Here is a 21,354-nt window from a genome sequence, read left to right as displayed (position 1 = left end):
CTGGAATACCAAATATAAGAATTTTGTGAACTCAGATATAATACTGCTGTCAATCCCTTCTCTTCCAGGACACCCTCTTTCTCTTCAGTTACTAGTGCCAACAGTGTTGATTTGCCAGCCTGTTTTTTCTTAAAGTTTCCAAGACCTATTCCAGTATCTCGGACTTTCATTCAGAAACTTCAGAACTGTACAGGTTAGTCATGGTGTCAGATAAGTGGCTGCTTGAGTTTTGGTGGCACGGGTGAGAATGTTAGTGTCGTACCTATAGGACAGCAGTTGATGTTTTCTGTGTCCCCATACTACTAGTTCCCAAGAATCTTTTTTGTCTGTTTTTTTAAAAACAAAGCAAGCATCTCATTCTCCTCACTACTGAATACACATGAAAATATATGATACAGCCTGGAAAAGGGTAAAACATCAAAATAAGCTTGAGCAGAGTTTTGTAATGAGGTGACATAAATATAGGCTATTGTAGTGGCCTACAAATTGAAAGAATGAATGAACAAACAAATGTATGTCCCTTTCCCTTTTTCTCCATGCCCCTTCTGACCACCTAAAATTAATCCTGGTTGATTCTGTTCTGTAAGCCTTATTTAATTCCCTTTGGAGTTAAAAAAAACCCAACTCTTTTCAGGCTTTCCTTTTTATGCAGAGTAAGCAGGTACAGGAAGTATATAGCATGTCAAATTGGGGAATAGAGAAATATATGGTTTTCCATGGTACACAACTTGGATTACCCAAGCCTTCTTAATCACCTTTAGTACTATGGTTCTTTTACTTCAGCCTCACAAAGCTTTGCTTAGGTTATTTCAGTATTATGCTGGTTTGATAGGCTGGAAGCCTAGCAGGGAAGAATTTAAAAAGGAAAAAGCTTGCATTTCACCTAGTCCTGCTAGCATAAATGTAGGAGTGATCCAGCTTTTGAGTCCCAAGTCTTACCGGTTCAGTGTGGGATCTATGGAACCAGAGTGATTTTAATGTTCTTTTATATTAATTTCTTTATTTTTGGCATCCTCTTACCAAATGGGAATATGTGTTTGTTAAGTATCAGTAGTTTCTAATTCCAAAGTGCAGTGAGCGTCTTCCTCACAGAGAAATTATAGGATTGCAGTATTGTATAGGAACCAGTACTGTAACCCTCTCTGTTCCAAATGAAGGGTGTGCTAATAGTTACTTTTTATATATTTTTTTAAAATAACAAGTTTCTCTGGTGGGTGATAATGATTTCTCTGTCTTCAGGCATCCCATTGTTTGATACCCCTCCAGCATATGTACCCCTGTATGAGCTCATCACACAGTTTGAACTATCCAAGGAGGAGGTCCCTGGACCATTGAATCACAATATGCGCTTCTATGCGGTAAGTTACCAAGTGGAAATCAAAACACAAATTGCAGCAGGCTGGAAAAATCATATTTTATTTATTTATTTATTTATTTATTTTTATTTAAAACATTTCTGTGCCGCCCCCATCGCAACAAAGCCTCAGGGCGGCTCACAAAGAATACATAAAAACATACATAAATAATAATATAACAATTAAAAAGACATTTAAAAACCCCCGGTGCATTCTCGGCTAAAAATTTTAAAATCCTAATTAATTCAATAATTTAATTGAAAATCATATGACAGTGTCATCTAAATATTACTCCATCATTGCTGATTAAACATGGTAGGACCGAGCTGTAGAAATCCTATTTTAAGAGAATTTCTTAGGCTTATGCTGGGTGGCACAGGGAAACGGGAAATTTTGGAACTAGGAATTGGCAACATTGGAATTGGAACATTTGGAACCAGTGCAACCTCATTTAGAACCCATTGCCATTATTTATAATGGAGCAGTGGAGTGGTATGCAATGAGCGTTTGCTGTAAAAGCCTTTTATAAGAATGATGGTAGTGTGACTTGCGCAAAGGGAATTGCAGCATCATTACCAGTTAGGATCATGCCCTGTCTGCTCATGCGATTACAACATGGGCGTGTAATTTTGAAGAAATGGGTTCAGCCTTAAAAAAGTCCCAAGTAGTGTTGAACGGAGTCATTCCATGACCTCCAAGTTCCCCAGATCTCACTGTCTGTGATTCTTTTTCTGTGGGGACATCTTAAAAGCCAAGGGTACTGCACACGTCCTGCAACCATTGCTGAACTAAAAAGGAGGATTAAAGAGGAAATTGCTGACATTCCTCTTGACATGTTACATTGAGCAATACAGAATTTCCACAACAGGCTGTCAGAATGTGTACAGAGAAATGGACAGCACCTTCATGATGTTCTCTTCAAGACATAAAATGAATATCGATTACCATCATTAATTGCATATCCTGTACAATACATTTCATCGTAAAATGTATTTTGTAATGTGTTTATTCGTGCATTGAATGTCAATCGAAAATTTTCCATTTCCCTGTATTACCTATAAATTAGAACAAAAACCCATCACTGAGACTTCAGAAAAATATGGACCAAATATATAGGCTGAAATTAGGGACACTTGTAGATATTCCCACCCCTTAAGAGGAATGCTTCTGTTCAGGACTCTAGCCTTCCTGGAATTGTTTTGTTGTTTTTCTAAGAATCCTGCTTGTTTTGTCTTACCATTTTTCAGATACCTAGCTCCTGCTGTGCTCTAGCCCTGAACCTGAGAACCCTACCACCATATTACTATAGTGTGGAGAAGAGGGCTTTTTTAAAACTTCATCATACACATTTCCTTGGATCCTTACACTTTTTACTAGAGAAGACAATCATGCTAGCAAACCATTTCCCTTTTATTTATTTGTTTGATTTATATCCCACTTTTTTCTCAACTAGAGTTTTAGGCAGCAATCTTGTGACTGCTTGCTTGAAAGTACACCTTACACAGGCTGTCTGACTTCTGGTTCTGTTAGATTCCCACGTCCCATTTTTCTTCACTGGTTCAGGACTGAAAGCTGCCCATTCTTTTTATTTTAATTTGTACTTAGGATGTCTTCCAAGTAAGTTGAAATCATTACCTTATTTTGGAATAACTCTGCTTAAAGGAGTGCTCTTCAGCCACACTGGAATAGGAGCCTTTTAGTACTGCTCAGACTAGAAGAGTTACAGGAGGATCAAAAAGGGAAAGGACATCTTCTTTGATACCAATCAACTTCTTATTCTGTGCTGTGTTAAATAGTGACAGAGTTCAGGTTTGAAGTTTGCATCCAACCCTGAACCTTATCATTTTTAAGGAAAGTTATTTGGAGGGTAGAAAAGGTAATAGGTGTATTTTTTTTCTTTCCTTTGTCCTGACTAATATAAAAATATATATTTTTTTATTTCAAGGCATACATCTTTTTTTTCTCCCTGAACATGTACAATAAGTTGCAGTGGTTTGAATACGTCAAACCCTTCTTCTTTCTTGCTGTTCCATCCTCCTCAATCTGTTTCCTTTCTCCTGTCAACTGACCTCATTTAGTATAGAATTTCCACAAGTCCCTTTGAGGTCATATTTGCACTTCTTTTAAATGTATCTTGGTTTCAGTTTGTAAACTTGTCTACTTCTGGCTAGTTAGAAAGTCTGTAAATATGCAGAAGCTGCTGCCCTCTGTCAGGGTGGTTCATTTTCCCTTCCAAACTAATAGGCACTATACACTCAAAGTTTTCTGTCACAGAGGGTAATGATCCCATTTCTCTTCATTGCCAGATGAGGGTTGGATAAGGCCTTGGTTTCAATGGAAAGAGGTGATCCCTTGGCAAAAAAAACTATAGGTCAGAACAGCAAAATATTATTTTTGAACACTTTTGATTTGAGGCTTTATGTACTAATATTTCTTAGTATCTCTTTTCAGGAGGCAGGTTAAGATGCCACAGTAGCTATTTTTTAAAGAAGTGCCAATAAAAATGAGATGGCAAAAAGTTTTCTCTTTTAATCTCAGTATAAGAAATTAGCCATTATACTAAGTAGGTAATATAACAGAGCTTCAAACAGAGCAGTTTAGCTTAAGGCAGACTTTCTCTAGCCTAGTGTCTTGCAAATATTTTGGACTACAACTCTTGTCATCTCCAGTTGCCGGAACTGGGGAGAATATAATGCAAAGCATCTGCAAAGCAACATAAAGCATACTACTGGGCCCCACATCCTTCAATGGACAAATGCATACAGAATATTTTAAGTAGTGGTGCAGTTTGCATCTCCTTGTTACACATTCTTTTGTAGTAATAATCCATGCTGTACTAGTAATAAAGATTGTGTGTGTTTTTTTTCATGTCAGGCTTTGCCAGGACAGCAGCACTGCTATTTCCTCAACAAAGATGCCCCCTTGCCAGATGGACGAAGCCTTCAAGGAGCTCTACTTAGCAAAATTGCTTTTCACCACCCTAGTCGAGTACCTCTCATCCTCAATATAATCCGGCACCAGGTAGCCTACAATACACTGATAGGCAGTTGTGTCAAGCGAACAGTCTTAAAAGAAGGTGAGTGCTGTTCACTGAAGATTTCCTGAAGTGTTTTTGGAAGATATTTGTCCTAATGGTCTGTGTTGTAGTTTGACATTACAAACAATTTATTGACATGATCATCACAAAGCATAAAAGACAAAAAGTAGATAATGGTTTTAATTTGCAGATCTGTCTAATGTGGCCAAATAGTCATTAGTTTAAAAAGCTATCTATTTTTATATATTATTCAGGCAGAATACTTTCTTCAAATATTTGTTACTCTTCTGAGATTACAAAAGTAAAGTTACAAACATGCTGCACTTAGTGCACCTGTCTTTCTGAAAATTAGCAAATTCTTGAAATAACTGTTATGCTACTACAAAAATAACTTTTAATGGATATATGCCATTCCATATCTACCTGATGAAACCTATACAGATCCAAACACTAGCTTTATTACTCATGAAGAAGCCATTATAGTCAAAGGTTTTGTAATCTGGATGTGGTCCAGTGCTTGCTTTGTCTTAGCTGAATGCAGAGTGACTCAGATGTATTTACTTGGGGTGGTTCATTATAACAGTTTGAGGAGCTCTGCAATAAGAATTCTCTCATGTAAATTTGTAACACTGTCCATTCTAGGCATACAGTTGAGCCTTCATTTGTAATCCTCAAGCTAATTCCAGATAAATCCTACTGAAATTAGCATGGTTATCCAGTAAGATAGGTAAGGCTTGCAGCCTGCATCTTTATTGACTTTGTCAAAGTGTACGGTAGTATAAGCAAACATATTTCAAATATCCTGTAAATGTCCAATTACCAGGATCCCATACTGGTATTCAGGAAGCCAAACAAGCAAACATAAAGGAAAAGATGGCAAACCCTAAGGCAAAGTCCACAACCCAGAGAAGTAATATTTATTTTATTAAAAATCAATAGACTGTGTTCCCTTCTAGAGAAAACCAAAGCAGTTTCTTTTACGAGCATAAATAAACTTGGAAAAATTAGGTCAGTATCACACAATCAAATGCTGGATAGTTTTTATAGTACAGCTAGTAAAAGTGTATGCCATGAATCAGGAAGTTCTCAGTTTAAATGCAATTCTAAGCATTAATTCACTTTTTGCCTTAAGCAAATCAGTATTCTCTCAGACCCATCCATGTAGAACAGGGATGGTAAAATTGTTTGACTCTAGAGAAACGTGGAAATCTGAGTTAGTAGATGTGACATGTGTTGACCAATTAAGAAAAAAGTGCTAGATCAGATAAAAGCATATAAAATCAGCCCTTGATCCATTTTAGTCAGGCTTTAGGTTGGGGTTTGTGGTGGAGACTGCTTTGGTAGTCCTGTGAGGTGATCTTTGCCAGGTAAGGGGCAGGGGTACTATGACCCTGTTGATTCTCCTGCCAGCAGCTTTCGACACCATCAACCAGGGTGTCCTTCTTGGAGTTGGGGGCCCTGCATTGCCATGCCCTGGAAGTGGTGCTGGGGGACAGTTGCTCTGCCCCATGGCTATTATGCAGTAGGGGTCCTCAGGGCTCAGTACTGTCCCCCATACTGTGTGATAGCTTCATTAAACCTCTGGAAGATGTCATTCAGAGGTGCAGGCTGAGGCATCATCAGTACACCCAGCTGTACATTTTGTTTTCATCCAACCCAGGTGAGATGGTTTCTGTCCTGAATCATTGCCTGAGCTTGATAATAGACTGAATGAGGACCAATAAATTGATGCTTAATCCAGATAAGAGGGAGGTGTTGTGGGTGGATGTTCTGTTTGCCCAGAGGGTGGGCTTTCAACCTGTCCTGGATGGAGTGGCACTCCCCCTGAAGGACGATGTCTGATGCTTGGGGGCATTCCTGGACCCAAAACTATCACTTGAGTCTCAGGTAGGATCCATGACTAGGAGTGCCTTCTTTCAGCTACAATTAATTTACCACCTGTGACCCTATCTGGACAGGCAGAGCCTAGCCACAGTCACACATGCAGTTGTAACCAATCAACTCAACTATTGTAATGCATTCTATGTGGGGCCACCCTTGTAGTGTGACTGCTGGTGTGAGCAAGTCCATGCTCCCTTATTACCCTGATATTATGTCACTTGCACTGGCTATCAGTTGAGCTATGGGTCCAATTTAAGGTGCTTGTTGTAACATATACAGCCCAGTCCCATATTTTATTTATTCATTTATTTAAAACTTTTTATATGCCGTCCCTTATGCATGGCATCTCAGGACGGCTTACAATCATTAAAACAAAAACTCAATAAAACAACCATATCAATATAATAAATAACAAATAACCAGGAAATATAAGTTAACTACATTAAATAAAAAACGACTGTTGAACATTAAAATATTAGTTTTTGAAATAACAAATAAAAAGGTTTTGACCTGGCGCCAAAAAGAGTATAAACTCAGTGCCAGGTGAACTTCTCCGAGTTCCTCTCCTCTGAAGAGGGGCCTTCTCAGTGGATATGCCCCTTCTGTGGAAGGGCCTTCCAAGAGCAGTTTGCATGGCACCTTCATTATAATCTCTCTGGTGTCTGGCAAAAATTATTCTCCAGACATTTTAATAATTGATTTTATACTGCTCAGTTTTAATGTATATAGTTGTATATTGTTCTTTTGTTTAAACATACTTTTTTAACCTAGTCATACCTGATTCCTCAGCTGTATTCATATTTTATTACAGATTGTTGTTGTATATTCTTACTATATATGTTTTTATTGTGTATTATTCTTAGTTACTTCTTTGTAATCCTCTTCAAGAGTCCTTGGACTAAGTGATGTGGAATATATGTTGAATGAATGAATGATAAAAGAAACCCATGTTTCAGTCAAGCATGCACATTTATTATTTCTATCTCATTTTTCCTCCATGGAGTCTTAAGTGGCATACATGGATGTTTATCATTTTATCCTTGCAGCAACACTGTGTAGTAGGCTTAACTGAGATAGAACAATTTGCCCAAGTCAATTGAGTTAATGATTTTGAACTTGGGTTTTCCACTTCTGAAGTCAACACTAGCTGCTGAACTACAGATTGATTTTGTGCGTGACTGAATATTATTGTTCTAATTGACTGTAAAATCAAGTTCAGGGATTTGGTTAAACCACACTGCAGGGTTCCTGCAGACAATTCCCCTCTCAGTGTATGAAAAGATTTGACTTAAATGAAGTCGGTCTTTTCAATAGCAGGAACTGTTCTGGTGCTGTGATCAAACAAAGTCCTGGCTGGGGACCCTTGTCTTCATGAGCAGATTGTTTCTTTGTATTTTGTCCAAGGGGAGCTGGATCAGACAAGTAGAGGCAAACAAAACAAAAACTGATGGAATCCAGATTACCAAACTTGGGTAGAGATTTCTGATCTCATGTTGGTTCCTCACAAGCGTGAAAGGAAAAAAAAATGTTTGTGCACACACACATACATGTCATTAAGACAACCAAGATAAATCAGGTAACTGAGTGCAAGTTTGTCCCATGCTGCAGGGCAGGAAGATCATTGGATTAGGGAGGAGGCAGGGTCATGTTCTTGTGACATATTTGAAAATCTCAAAGAAAAGAACATTTCCAGAAAACTTGCAAAGAGAAGTCAGTCCCATTGAAATCAATGAAATAGTTCTTAGAAGTGTATCCCTAGTGCAGGGGTTGGCAACCTTTAACACTCAAAGAGCCATTTGAACACATTTCACATACAAAAGAAAACACCGGGAACCACAAAACCCTTTTGACATCTAAAATGAAGATAACACTGCATATATCATTTTTTACCTTAATGCTATGTATATCTTCATTATGATTTAGCTGCACCTCTTGTTCAGTCACTAAACACTGTTATTTTTAATCTTACGTTATAAACTAGTAGGAGGACTCCTTTCATATATTTTGAATAGGAGAACAGCTTCCTGAAGAGTCAAAGTCAGTGCTAAAGGGCTGCATGTATTAAACAGCAAACCCCATAAGTTCGTCAGCAGTAAAAGCAAATGAATCTACCCAGTATCATTAAACATTCAGTTTTCTTCAGAAACTTTTCTTCGGATTATTACATTGGGACAAAGAGAATTCATTCAGCAGCTTTCATGTAACATGAGAGCCTGCAGGAAGCTTGTTTAGCAGAGGAATGTAGCGATATACTTAACTAGCTGATTCACTTAACTAGTTAGCTCTGTGTTCCTGAGTGGAGCTTCGAGCAGATCAGTGGCTCTGCCGGCATGTGTTTTGAGCGACGGAGCCACAGCAGAGGGGCTCAAGAGCCACATGCGGCTCCGGAGCTGCGGGTCGCCGACCCCTGCCCTAGCGTTTGCTGTTTTGCTCTTCAGCATTTCTATCTAGCTCAACTCAAGTAGGCTATTCATTAAAGCAACCAAATCCACTAGTCTCTGATTCCTATTCAGTTGGGGGGGGGGGGCGGTTTACAAATTGGCTTTGATTAAGGCCAGTTTTTTCAAAGTGCAATATAAATATTCCTATGGTTGTGTAAGCAACAGCCCAGAAATATACCAACTATTCCCTAACCAACTGCTTTGTCTTTTAATCCCAGATGTTCCAGATATCCTATTTTAGTTGCAAAGAATGTTGTGAATGTCTCTGTCTCTCTCTGTGTCTCTCATATATTCCCCTGAGGTGTGAATTACTTTTTTCCTTCAGTCCAGAAGGAACATTATTTCTGGATGCATGGATTTCCATAGCAAGCATATCTCTTCTATATTAGCAAGTTCTTTTGTCTTTTCAGATTCTCCTGGAATCCTTCAATTTGAAGTCTGTCCCCTATCTGACTCCTGTTTCAGTGTGTCCTTCCAGCATCCTGTAAATGACTCCTTAGTTTGTGGTGAGTTGCAAGAAGGGTTTTCAGAAATATGTGTGCATAAACAAGTGTGTGATGAAAATGGCCTTATTTTTCAATTTATCACCTTCCCAATAAACCCTCTGTGTCTTTCAGTGGTAATGGATGTGCAAGATTCTACCCATGTGAATTGCAAATTGTATAAAGGGCTCTCTGATGCACTCATCTGCACAGATGATTTCATTGCTAAAGTTGTTCAAAGGTAGGTCGTGCTTCTTAAGCCAGAACAAAAACTGATCTTTGGAGACTGGTTAAATATAAACCTGATCATTGAGCAGTGTGCTTCAGTGAAAGTTGTACTGAGGAAAAGGTCAGGGGAAAGTCTGATTAGCTTCTCCTACCATATATGACCATATGAGCCTATCCTTTTCCACTTTCATGCCATGTTTCTTGGCAGGAACAGTAAAGCAGTAAAGATCTACAAAGAGCGCTTCTTCTTAGTAACAGGGACCTGTGTCTCCTAGAAGTTCTACTCTGTCTTTGTGGAACAGTGGAAACCTTAATTTGGCTTAATCACTCCATACTGCAGTAGAATCTTTCCTTCCAGACAGCATCAACTCTGTTTCTGCTTTCCATCCAGTGTGCTGTAGTGGTTAAGAGCATGGGACTGGGACTCAGATGATCTGGGTTCTAGTCCCCGCTCGGCCATGGAGCCAACTAGGTGACTTTGGGCCAGTCACAGACTCTCAGCCCAACCTACCCCACAGGGTTGTTGTCGTGGGGATAAGATGAAGGAGGAGATGTAAGCTGCCTTGAGCCCTTTGTAGGAAAAAGGCAGGATGGAAATCGGAAATAAATCTTTAAATTCCAGTTACCTTTCCAAAACAATAATTCTAATCAAGACTTGTGGTATTGCAGAAAGTTCATCCATTTGTGTTTTTCTCCCCATTTCTTATTCCCAGTAACAGTCCTTCTAAAAGTGGGTTAGGTTGCCACACTTTGAGAAACTACATACTGGTTGCCTATCGGTTCTTGCTTAGAAGGTATGCCTTGTTCTTAAAGGCTTCTTGTGGCTAAGAATTAGGTCTGAGGGCAGCATGTTTGGAAATGATTCATTGTTCCTCAGCTTGCTGTTGTTCAGCAAAGGAGAGAGAGGCTCAGCCTCTTCCTTTGTGGGCTGTTTAAACAGATAAAAAGAAAAGAAAAAAACAACTTTCTTTCCTTACACAGTGGGAATTCGAGCCAGCAATGCAAAGGCAACTCATTCATGATTTTTCCTCTTTAACAGCTTTCCCCAACCTAACACCTTCCTGATGTTTTAGACATGAACTCCTATTGGCCCAAGTCAGCATGACCAATGGTCAGGAGTTCTAGTCCAAAATATCTGGAGGGCACCAGGTTGGAGAAGCCTGCTCTGCAGATCACTTCCATAAAGAGAATGTGTGTACTCCATATTAGGTGAATAATGGCTTCAATTTATATTTCACTGTATTTTGTTATGACCACTCAATACCTGTCCATGCATTAAAGTGTACATGTTCTTCAGCAATGGTGTATATACATACCTTTACCTAGGGTGAAATCAATCCCCTAGAATAGTATGCAGTCTGTATAGTAGCCTTGAAAAAGGCTTTCTGTTCTTTGTGCCTGGAGAAAGAGGTGAAAGGAATAGCTTATGCAAATGTATCTAGATGGCTTGAAACTATTCTGAGTTTAGAATTTGTTTTTCATTGTTAGAGGATACATATTGTCATATTAAAAAGGCAAGTAGCACCTACATCTATGTATCCTAGACTTTTTCACTCTATAACTTGAGGAATTACATTCTCATGAAAAAAAAAAGACCAGGGGAATTTTACTAGAGTAGTATGCCTGTATCCTTCTCTCTAGAAGGAAACACAAGAGCATATTTACATAGAATCTGTTGAGGGATACAGAAATAGACTAAACTTATAGATATCAGCACTGTTTATATTTGTTCATAATAAGCAGAACTTTGAACATAATTATGGAAAATTACTGGCAGTGAGGATGACACTAAATGAACTTTTCCTGCACATTGTCTTATAGATGCATGTCAATTCCTGTGACCATGAGAGCCATTCGGAGAAAGGCTGAGACAATCCAAGCAGACACACCGGCCTTGTCCCTCATCGCTGAGACAGTTGAGGACATGGTAAAGAAGAACCTCCCACCCGCTAGCAGCCCAGGTTATGGCATGACCACTGGCAACAACCCAATGAGTGGCACTACCACCCCAACGAGCACTTTTCCTGGGGGGCCCATTTCCACCTTGTTCACTATGAGCATGGGCCTAAAAGAACGGCATGATTCAGTGGGCCATGGGGAGGACTTCAGCAAAGTGTCTCAGAACCCCATTCTTACAAGCTTGCTACAAATCACAGGCAATGTGGGGACCACCATTGGCTCTAGTCCTACTCCTCCACACCATACACCTCCTCCTGTGTCATCTCCCGCAAGCAACACCAAGAACCACCCCATGCTCATGAACCTGTTGAAGGATAATCCAGCTCAAGATTTCTCAACTCTGTATGGGAGCAGCCCACTTGAAAGGCAGAACTCATCTTCTGGCTCCCCAAGGATGGAAATGGGGCCAGGGGGTAACAAGCAAAAGAAGAAAAAATCACGTGTCCTAGTGGACAAACCCAAGCATCAAACTGAAGATGACTTCCAGAGAGAACTGTTCTCCATGGACGTTGATTCACAGAATCCCATCTTTGATGTCAATATGACTGCTGACACTTTAGATACTCCCCATATTACTCCAGCTCCCAGTCAATGCAGCACTCCACCTACAACCTATCCACAGTCTATACCTCATGCCCAGCCCAGTATTCAGAGGATGGTCCGACTCTCCAGTTCAGACAGCATTGGCCCTGACGTCACAGACATCCTTTCTGACATAGCAGAGGAAGCGTCCAAGCTGCCAAGCTCCAGTGAAGATTGCCCTCCTATTGGAACACCAGTAAGGGACTCATCCAGTTCAGGACATTCCCAAAGCGCCCTCTTTGATCCTGATGTCTTTCAGTCAAACAACAGTGAAAATCCTTACACAGATCCAGCTGAACTGATTGCTGATGCCACTGTGAGTCCAAACAGTGATTCTTCAAATCAGTTTTTCCCCGATGGAGTTGATTTCAACCCTGACCTCCTGAACAGCCAGAGTCAAAGTGGTTTTGGAGAAGAATATTTTGATGATAGCAGCCAAAGTGGAGATGCGGATGACTTCAAAGGCTTTACACCACAAACGATAAGTACTCTGGGCGTGCAAGTGCTGGGGGGAGATGGAGGGGAGAATAAGTTCAAGGCAAGCAGCCAAGCGGACACAGTTGACTTTAGTATTATCACTGCTGCCAGCAAGGCTCTGGGAGCCTCTGATGTTATGGAGCATCATAGTGGAAGCCAGAGCCCTTTACTGAGCACAGGAGATATGGGGAAGGAGAAGTCACAGAAGCGGGTCAAAGAGGGTAACGGATCCGGGAGTTCTTTAACAGGTCCTGGGCTGGATGGCAAGGGTGGAAAACGCAGCCGCACCCCATCCAGTGATGGGAAGAGTAAAGAAAAGGTCCAGAAGAGAAGGAAGGTGGAGCCAGAAGGCAAATCTCCCTCTCATAGTTCATCCACCAGGCCTTTCACCCCACCAGCAAGCACAGGTGGCTCAAAATCTCCTGGAAGTTCAGGGAGGTCTCAAACACCCCCAGGGGTAGCTACTCCTCCCATCCCCAAAATCACCATCCAGATCCCCAAGGGAACTGTGACTGTTGGCAAACCTTCTCATGGGCAGTATACAAGCAGCGGCTCAGTCTCCTCTTTGAGTAGCAAAGGTCATCACAGTCATTCCTCCTCTTCTTCTTCATCATCGTCATCATCATCCTCGTCCTCTTCGTCTTCCTCATCGACCTCTAGCAAAATAAAGAGCAGCAAGTCGGATGGGTCTTCTGGTTCCAAGATGAGCAGCAGCCTCTACTCGGGCCAAGGCGGCTCTGGATCAGGTCAGTCCAAAAGCTCCACCCAATCAGTGGGCAAGCCTGGGTCCTCCCCCATCACAAAACACGGCCTCAGCAGCGGCTCTGGAGGTACCAAGATCAAACCTCAAGGGAAGCCTTCATCGCTTATGAACCCTTCCATGAGTAAACCAAACATTTCTCCTTCTCATTCTAGACCCTCGGGCGGTTCTGACAAGCTGGCCTCTCCGATGAAACCCGTTCCAGGTACTCCCCCGTCGTCTAAAGCAAAGTCCCCTATTAGTTCCGGTTCTGGAGGCTCACACATGTCTGGGACAGGATCCAGCTCAAGCATGAAGTCCTCTTCCGGGATGGGATCCTCCAGTTCCATGTCTCAGAAGCCACCCACTTCTTCAAATTCTTCAGTGGGATCTTCATCTTCCTTTTCTTCAGGCAGCTCCTCCATGTCTTCATCACAAAATCAACACGGGAGTTCCAAAGGCAAGTCCCCAAGCCGCAACAAAAAGCCATCTCTGACTGCCGTCATTGACAAGCTCAAGCATGGTGTCGTCACCAGTGGTCCTGGTGGAGAAGACTCAATGGACGGACAGATGGTTCAGAGTTCCAGTTCCTCGAGTCACTCCATGTCTTCTAAACATAACTTGTCTGGAGGTGAACTGCAGGGAAAACGGGAAAGAACTGATAAGGAGAAATCCAAAGTTTCTGTTTCAGGAGGTTCCTCTGACTCTTCCAAGAAGACATCTGATTCAAAGAATGTTGGAAGCACTGGAGTGGCTAAGATAATAATAAGCAAACATGACGGTGGCTCTCCTAGCATTAAAGCCAAAGTTACCTTGCAAAAACCTGGGGAAGGAGGTGGGGATGGCTTAAGGCCTCAGATGACGTCTTCCAAAAGCTATGGTTCACCATTGATAAGTGGATCCACTCCAAAGCATGAGCGCTGTTCTCCCAGCCACAGTAAGTCTCCTGCATATACCCCCCAAAACATTGACAGTGAGAGTGAATCAGGATCATCCATAGCAGAGAAATCCTATCAGAACAGCCCTAGCTCCGATGATGGAATTAGGCCTCTTCCAGAATATAGCTCAGAAAAGCATAAGAAACACAAAAAGGAAAAGAAGAAAGTGAAAGATAAAGACCGGGACAGGGATCGTGACAAAGAGAGGGACAAAAAGAAAACACACAGCATTAAGCCAGAAAGCTGGTCTAAATCTCCCATCTCGTCAGAACAGTCTCTGTCTATGACAAGCAGTGCCATTCTTTCATCAGATAGGCCAGCCAGGCCCAGCCCTGATTTTCTGATGGGGGAAGATGATGATCTAATGGATGTTGCCCTGATAAGAAATTGAGAACATTTGTGGCGCAAGAGATATTTCATTTTTAATTTTCTTAAAGTTGTGAATGTTCACAACACCAAAATGAGTTCAAGTAAAACCAAACCTTTTCATTTTGGACAACTCTCATGATGAAATTTAGTAAGCAATTTATTTTTAAAGCTCTTGGAAGCTTACATGAGTACACATAGGTGCTTCCATCTAATACAAATCTTTACCACAAAGAATTGATGTACCAAACTGCTAGGTTGTAGACCTGCCATTTGTCCCCAGACTCTCTTGTAAGATAGAACTGAAACTCAGGCATATGCTAAACATTTTACATGTTTTAATAGAATCAGATTTTTCTCTTGCACCGTGGTCTTTAGGAACTTTTCCATTTTGGTGCATATTTTTTTAACATTTTTAGCATTTAAGATTAAAGCTTGGCTGGATTTTATTCATAGTTAGGAAGAATATTTCCATTAAAAATATCGCTAATGGAAATAAATCAGTGCCTGGTAACTTTCACTTTCTTAAGGTGCTGATTGCTATCTCCTAAAGTCTGAGAAACTGTGTGTTCAACAGATAACGCCATTTTTGTCCCTCATCCAGATGATATAGTATTTTGGTATAGATGTGTTATATCTTTACAGTCATTTGACTTAATATTTATGTTATAAAATAGTTCTTTTAATATACTCACAAAAGCTCTGATGGCTTTCATGGATGTCTTCTGTGTTTTAATTGGATAGTAAAGGACTTCATCTTGGTGAGAAGAGGAGAGGAAGATTTGTGTCCCTTGCATGTAAAAATTTGGATTTCTGAGCCCCTGTAATTTGGATTTAGGTAAAACCTACCTGGGAGAGAATGCAGTTTAAGTTGGAATTAGGCCCTTTTGCTTCAATCAGTCCAGCATGTTGGCCTTATGGGTGAGCATCCATTCCCTCTTTGATAGAAGATAGCTTCTTTCCATACCACTCCAGAAATGTACAAGCTCTGAAAGTCACATAGGAGGAGCCCATAATGCAGCTGCTTTCTTGGATGATGTTGGTTTGGCTTCCAGGAGGGATGATTACTTCATTTACCCACATGACTTCAGGGTTCCTAGATTACTGGAATCATATGGGAAGCTGCTACACTTGAATTGAGGAAGAACCTAGAGTATATGCATTTTTTAAAGTTTTTGTTTGCAAAATGTGCACACTAGTTCCTATGTTGTTACAGGTTAAAGGAAACATTCTAGAACTTTTCACTTACCCACATACTTTCTGTATCTAGTGCTATCATAGTGAATTAAAATTACTCCTTAGCATTTACCCTGTTCTGCTTTATCATAGACCTGAGTCAGTATAAAGATGGATCTCTGTTTGACAGCTGATGCCTCATTTTCATGTATCTTTATATGAAACATCACCCAGTATTCCAGAGAGTAGGGTGACATCATATCACATAGAGATTCGTATGTGTATCAGAATGTCTGGATTGGACATAGACAGTATACAGTCACCCACAAGCACAGCATTGGCTTTAAGTCTATCTGGTAGCTAACCATGCATCCCTAATTGTTAGTACCCTTACAGGCTAGTATATGTTGGGTTTGTCCAACCATGGATTCTCTTTAGTAATGAAGATATAAGAGAGGTGAAACATAGAAAACTGTCCAGGCTTTCTCTGATTCACATTCCCACTTCAAATGTTTCCAGGGTATGAAAAATAAATTCAGAACAAGTGACATGTCTTTCTTATTGCAGGAGACTGATTGTGGAATGTGCACAGGGCCTATAAAACACCAAGGTATTTTTTAAATTGTGACTCCCCTTACAGTGGAACCACATCATAGAATGTAATTCTGTATTGGTCCAGTCCTCAGCAGCTTGTCATCTGTTTAATTACCATAGTATTTGTTTGGGGAATGTGGGTTCTAAACAACAGTGTGCAATTCTCAAAATGGAAGGCTGTTCAAGGCCTTACGTAACCTTGATGTATCCTAGCAGCATCTGAATGGTGTTTTCATAATGAAACAGTTTTTATCAATGTTGCTATCCTTTGCAACTTGCATGGAATTGTTGAAAGTATTGGCAGGATTATGAACAGCATGGATACAGTTGGTCTTACACTCTGATACTCTATATTTTATATTCTAAAAGAGTAAATGAGGGATTATATTGGGTCTTGCACCATGATCCTACTAGACCTTTGAATGGTTTGGGGTCCAAAGTCAAACATGCAAAATTATTTCTGTTATACTTTACAAATGGACAACTTGATTGAGTAGCAGGTTTCTGAGTTAAGCAAAACACTTTTTCAGGCTTAAAAAAGACTTAATACAGTGCACATGAGCAGCACCCAGTTGTGAAGGAGTTCCCTAATGATCATAACAGTTCTACCCCAGTACAAAGGAATTCTGTGGTAGACAATTAGAAGGAATTAAATGCCCTTCCTTCCCTATAGGTAATTGAGTGCCCAGAGGAAGGTGGGGAAGAGGGAATGGGACACATTGTATCCTATTGGATAATTTTTATATAGTTTGAATTGAGCCAAATGAGTTTGATGCAGGTCCAAAGCTTGCCGTCATACCAAGAAATGAAAAAATGACTTTGAAAACTGTCATTTAAACAGACTGTTGTAAAGTTTTAGAAACTGTTTTTAATATGAATATTATTTCCCCTGAGCAGTGGTGTCCCCCATCCCCTCAGGAATGATGCAAGGTAGCGATTAAAATAAGTTTCACCAGTTAGAATTGGGACACAAATGTCAGTATCGCACCATCCCCTTCTGTGTTAAACGATCTCATGTGTATTTCTAAAAGTGCATTTAATTGTTCACAATATTTTACATCTTTCAGTATTGTAAAGACAAAGTAAACAATGGGAAATGGGAAACAACCAAACCTTTTAATTTTGGCTGGAGCTGTTCATAATTAAAGGATTGGCTTTTTCCTCTTAATGTAAATAGTATGTCCTTTAATCTTATTTTGTGAACAACTGTGGAAATGCTGCTTCTGGTGACCAGTGGAGTGAGCAGAGGAATGTAATGTGTTCTTAGCATTTTTTGAAAGTATTTCAAATCACATGTTGGTTTTACATGCCAATAAATCTGTTTGGTAAAAAAATTTTGCTTCTTCTCGGTTACTGCACTTAAACCATTTTCTGCCTGAAGAAAGTTCTGTAGGAAGGAAAGAGAATCCTCCTTTGAAATATTTATTTCAAAACTATTACAAGGCCGAAAGTTTGACCCTATCACTACAACTGTTGAATATTCATTTAGTATTAACTTTGGTAGATGCTGACTAATAACAAAATTACACAGTCGCATTTCCAGGAGGTTTATTGATCTGCAACTTCAATCAATGTAGTATGCTCAATTTTTATTACACTCCTAGTTTCCCCATTTGTGGGGGTGCCTGTGTGAAAATCCAGGGCTTACTGCAGATGTGATGTGTCCTAATCACTACATGTCTTTGCTTTAGCTGCTACATGATTTTCTCAGTGCTACATTTTTCGTCAGTGTTCTTGAAATCTCTTATTTGTGGTTAAAAGAAATAGAATCCCGAGTACAGTATGATGCAAATACAGTTCATACTCTTTTTCCATCACTGATACGAAACTTCTGGGTATCATGGAGGCAATAGTGGGTAATAGGGTTCTTTGGAAGACAACTTGCCCAGTTCTGTGTTAACTTACAACATGCAACTGCTGAGAAATATTGGGTAAGTTCTATGATTTAGTCTCTTCATTTGGAGCAATAGTGAGACCTGACATCCATGAGAAGTCCTAAACGGAATACGTAACCCGGAATTTTCCTTGGCAATGCTTGGGTTCCCCACAATGCTCGAATTGGAAGGTGAAATCTAGCCCCATACCCATTCACCTGCATTTGCCAAATCGCTGTGAACTTTTGAAAGGAATAACTGAGGGGGGCTGTTTCAATCATTTCCCATGGGTAATTACACCAGTTCCTTAGTTAACCATATTAATGCAGATACTGTTCATGAATCTTTATGAAAAAAAAGTTTACATTTGTGTTAGAGTTCTCAGATTCTGTATTTGTAATAAGTCAAATTTTATATTGACCACTGGTGATGTCATCCATCTTCAAAGAGAGATGTTTACAATGACCTTGGTAAAAATATGTATGTGCCCCTACTACAGTCAAAGAAATGTTCTACTTTATTTCCGGAAAATGAAGATGCAGGGTTAAGTGAATCATACAAAATCAGAATGTAGCAAAAACAGAGAAATTACGGATAATCTGTGGAGAGATGAGTGAGAAAAGATCTAATATATGTTAAGACACGATATTCTAAGTCCTAGAAGCCCCAAGATATGTTGGATTATATAAATAGGTAGAGATAAACCTTTGAAAAAACAAAAGGTGCCATGAAGTATTTAGTATTAGAAATATAAAGTCCTTAATGAAATCTATATGCCTTAGTTAAATGGTACTGCTTGTAGGACGCATGCTTCATTTGTTCCTTTCCCCCGTAAATACCTTACAATTTTGAGTACTAGAGAAGTGTTTTCCAAAAGAGAAACCTAAGCGATAAATACTGCCTTTGATTTGCGATGAAAATGACACCAACTTAAGTCCTCATAGAGAAAAAACATGTGGACTAGATAAGGTTGAAGTAAAAATATGTTCATGGCATTGTGCATTACAGAAATCTTGAAAAGAAAATTGAAGGGGCAAAAAAAACCCTTCCACCACACAACGGCTTTGTAAAGGCTTTTTAAAGGAAGTCGTGGTTTGTAGGGCTCCTTTAATTTAAATACCCTTGACGCTTAAATTCCCCGCCCTAAACATCATCGCAAGCCGTACTTCCGGAGAGTTGGAAGTTGATTGGGCGTAGGATTTTCCAAGCGGAAACTGAATAGGAAATCCGAGCATACAAGAAAAAGCTTGCATTCTAGGGGGGATTCCAGTTGTCCCTTTACCGGAAAGGGTGGGAAGAGGAGTAGAGTTCGTTCGGGGTCCTGGTGTGATTGAAACCGTGGCCATAGGATGGTTCTCCGTTCCTTGTTAGCGCTGCTTTAAGTTTGTGGAATGGCTCGCTGTGCCCGCCTCTCTTTTCTCTCCGCCTCTTTTTTGGTTACGTGTTTGTTACACGCTATGGAAATATGAAACAGTGGCATTCTGGAGCCCATAGATTTTATGGCGATGCAGACAGAATCGTCACTTGAACTTCTCTGTCATGAGAATTTCATTGAGACCTGCTTTCTTACAACTTAAAAAGCTGTCGCACTATTCCAAGGTGTTTTGGCTGATCTCGCTCTCTCGCTCTCTCTTTTGTCCCTTCAACACAAGATGTCTGCAAAACTTGTGGTACAACCCTGCAGCTATTTATTCAGAAATAAACTGTGCTGAAGCGTGCTGTCAGGGAAATGGATATAGAATTGCAGCCTTAGTTGTCCTTTAATGAATAGGATGGAGAATATGAGATCATGTTGGAATTACAGGAAGAGAGAAATGTTTCTCTTCCTCAAATTAAGGCAACTGACTTGCTTAGTATTTAGGGCTTTATTTCTAAAACTAGATCTATCCACTTGCTTAGAAGCCCTAATTTCTCAACTGCAAATTTGGTGGTTGAAATAGTACTGAAATTACTGTCTTACATATTTGGAGGATTTTGTTACTTCACCATATTACACCAAGTGCTGCTATTTTGAAAGCAGATAGTAGTTAGAGCTGTAAGCCAACGTTAAAATTTGCTTCTATTAGTCAAAGATGATGAGAAAATGTTTGTATAAAAAATCTATTTCTTATACCAACTTAATTAAACTTAAGCATTAACTTTTTTGCTGCAAAAACTGTAAACATTCCTTGCTTTGAGTAGTTAGTAGCAGAGTAACAAAATTGCTTTGTTTAATAATTTACAACAATAAGAATACTTGGCATTTATACAGTGCACTTGAAGCATTTAGTACAGTTCATCCACATCAGTAATCTATATGATAATCCTTGAAAGGTGAGTATGGCAGATGGGGACGCTCTGTTGATATATAGTGCTTTTCCTACAACCATCCTAGTGAATGTAGCCCTCTTAGCCACTATGGTAGCTCACAGCTGTCAACAGGTTAGTTGTAGACTAGAGTTGGAGTTCAGGGATGTAAAGCAGACACTTAACTTTATATACACAAACTGAAATAATTTGTGTATATAAAACAAAACAGTCACATCTAAAGAATAATCCTGTGTAATTTGAAAGCTTGTTATCTTCCAGCTTAAAGAATAGTGTGAAAACATGGTATGAGATGAGCCTGTTGGAGGTAATTGGACCTGGCCTTGTAAACCTGCTGGTAGGGAAACCCCTGGGATTCATATCTAAGGCAGGATAAGGGTAGGGGAAATTTAAACATCTTTGTTTAATAATTTAGCAATGGTTGAAGGGTTAAAATCCATCAGTATGTTAACTAACAGCTCTAGGTGAATTAATAGCTTTGTTTAATGGTGCCCTAAGAGAAAACTTAAAACTACATTCCTATGTCCACTTGGCTGCACGTCATCACTGCGGAGTTTTACTGGAAAGTGTGGTGTGCTTTTCAAAACCAGAGTAAAGTGCCGTATGTTTGCATCAAACACCATTGAACTCAGTGGGGCTGAACTGTCTAGTAAATGTGCACAAAGTCGGCCTACAGTCCTCTGCCCTGCCCTTCACGGAAACTTGCCTAGGATTAAGGTAGGCGGTTGTGGTTGTGGTTGCGGCTGCCAAGGCCAGAATAAAAAACACGTCCGCACCCTCTTGCCTCTTCTCCCTCGTCCTCGAAGAAGGCGCGCCCGTGCTTACGGGGGCGCGCGTCGCCTGTGCTCTTTCGCCCCCCCTCCGGTGTGCGCGGCCGTCGTCCAATGAGCGGCGCTGTTGCTGGCAGGTGCGGAGTGT

General features: G+C 40.2%; 1 protein-coding gene across 5 annotated transcripts in view; it reads left to right on the top strand.

Moving 5' to 3' along the window:
- Positions 1–17,589, top strand: part of MED1 (mediator complex subunit 1) — a 41,115-nt gene extending 23,526 nt beyond the window's left edge. For 3 of the 5 annotated variants that reach the window (XM_044447043.1, XM_044447044.1, XM_044447045.1), the window contains 6 exons: positions 69–193; positions 1,240–1,358; positions 4,230–4,431; positions 9,125–9,220; positions 9,332–9,437; positions 11,246–17,589. In XM_044447043.1, coding sequence (XP_044302978.1) covers positions 69–193; positions 1,240–1,358; positions 4,230–4,431; positions 9,125–9,220; positions 9,332–9,437; positions 11,246–14,510 — 3,913 coding nt within the window. In that variant the 3' untranslated portion in view covers positions 14,511–17,589. The remainder of the gene's footprint in view (positions 1–68; positions 194–1,239; positions 1,359–4,229; positions 4,432–9,124; positions 9,221–9,331; positions 9,438–11,245) is intronic. The other 2 variants (XM_044447048.1, XM_044447047.1) reach the window with 2 other exon arrangements.
- Positions 17,590–21,354: the final 3,765 nt, after the last annotated feature.

The sequence above is a fragment of the Varanus komodoensis genome, unplaced genomic scaffold (assembly GCF_004798865.1).
Source record: "Varanus komodoensis strain SLA01 unplaced genomic scaffold, ASM479886v1 scaffold50, whole genome shotgun sequence".
NCBI lineage: Eukaryota > Metazoa > Chordata > Lepidosauria > Squamata > Varanidae > Varanus > Varanus komodoensis.
This window is presented reverse-complemented; position numbering and strand designations above follow the sequence as displayed.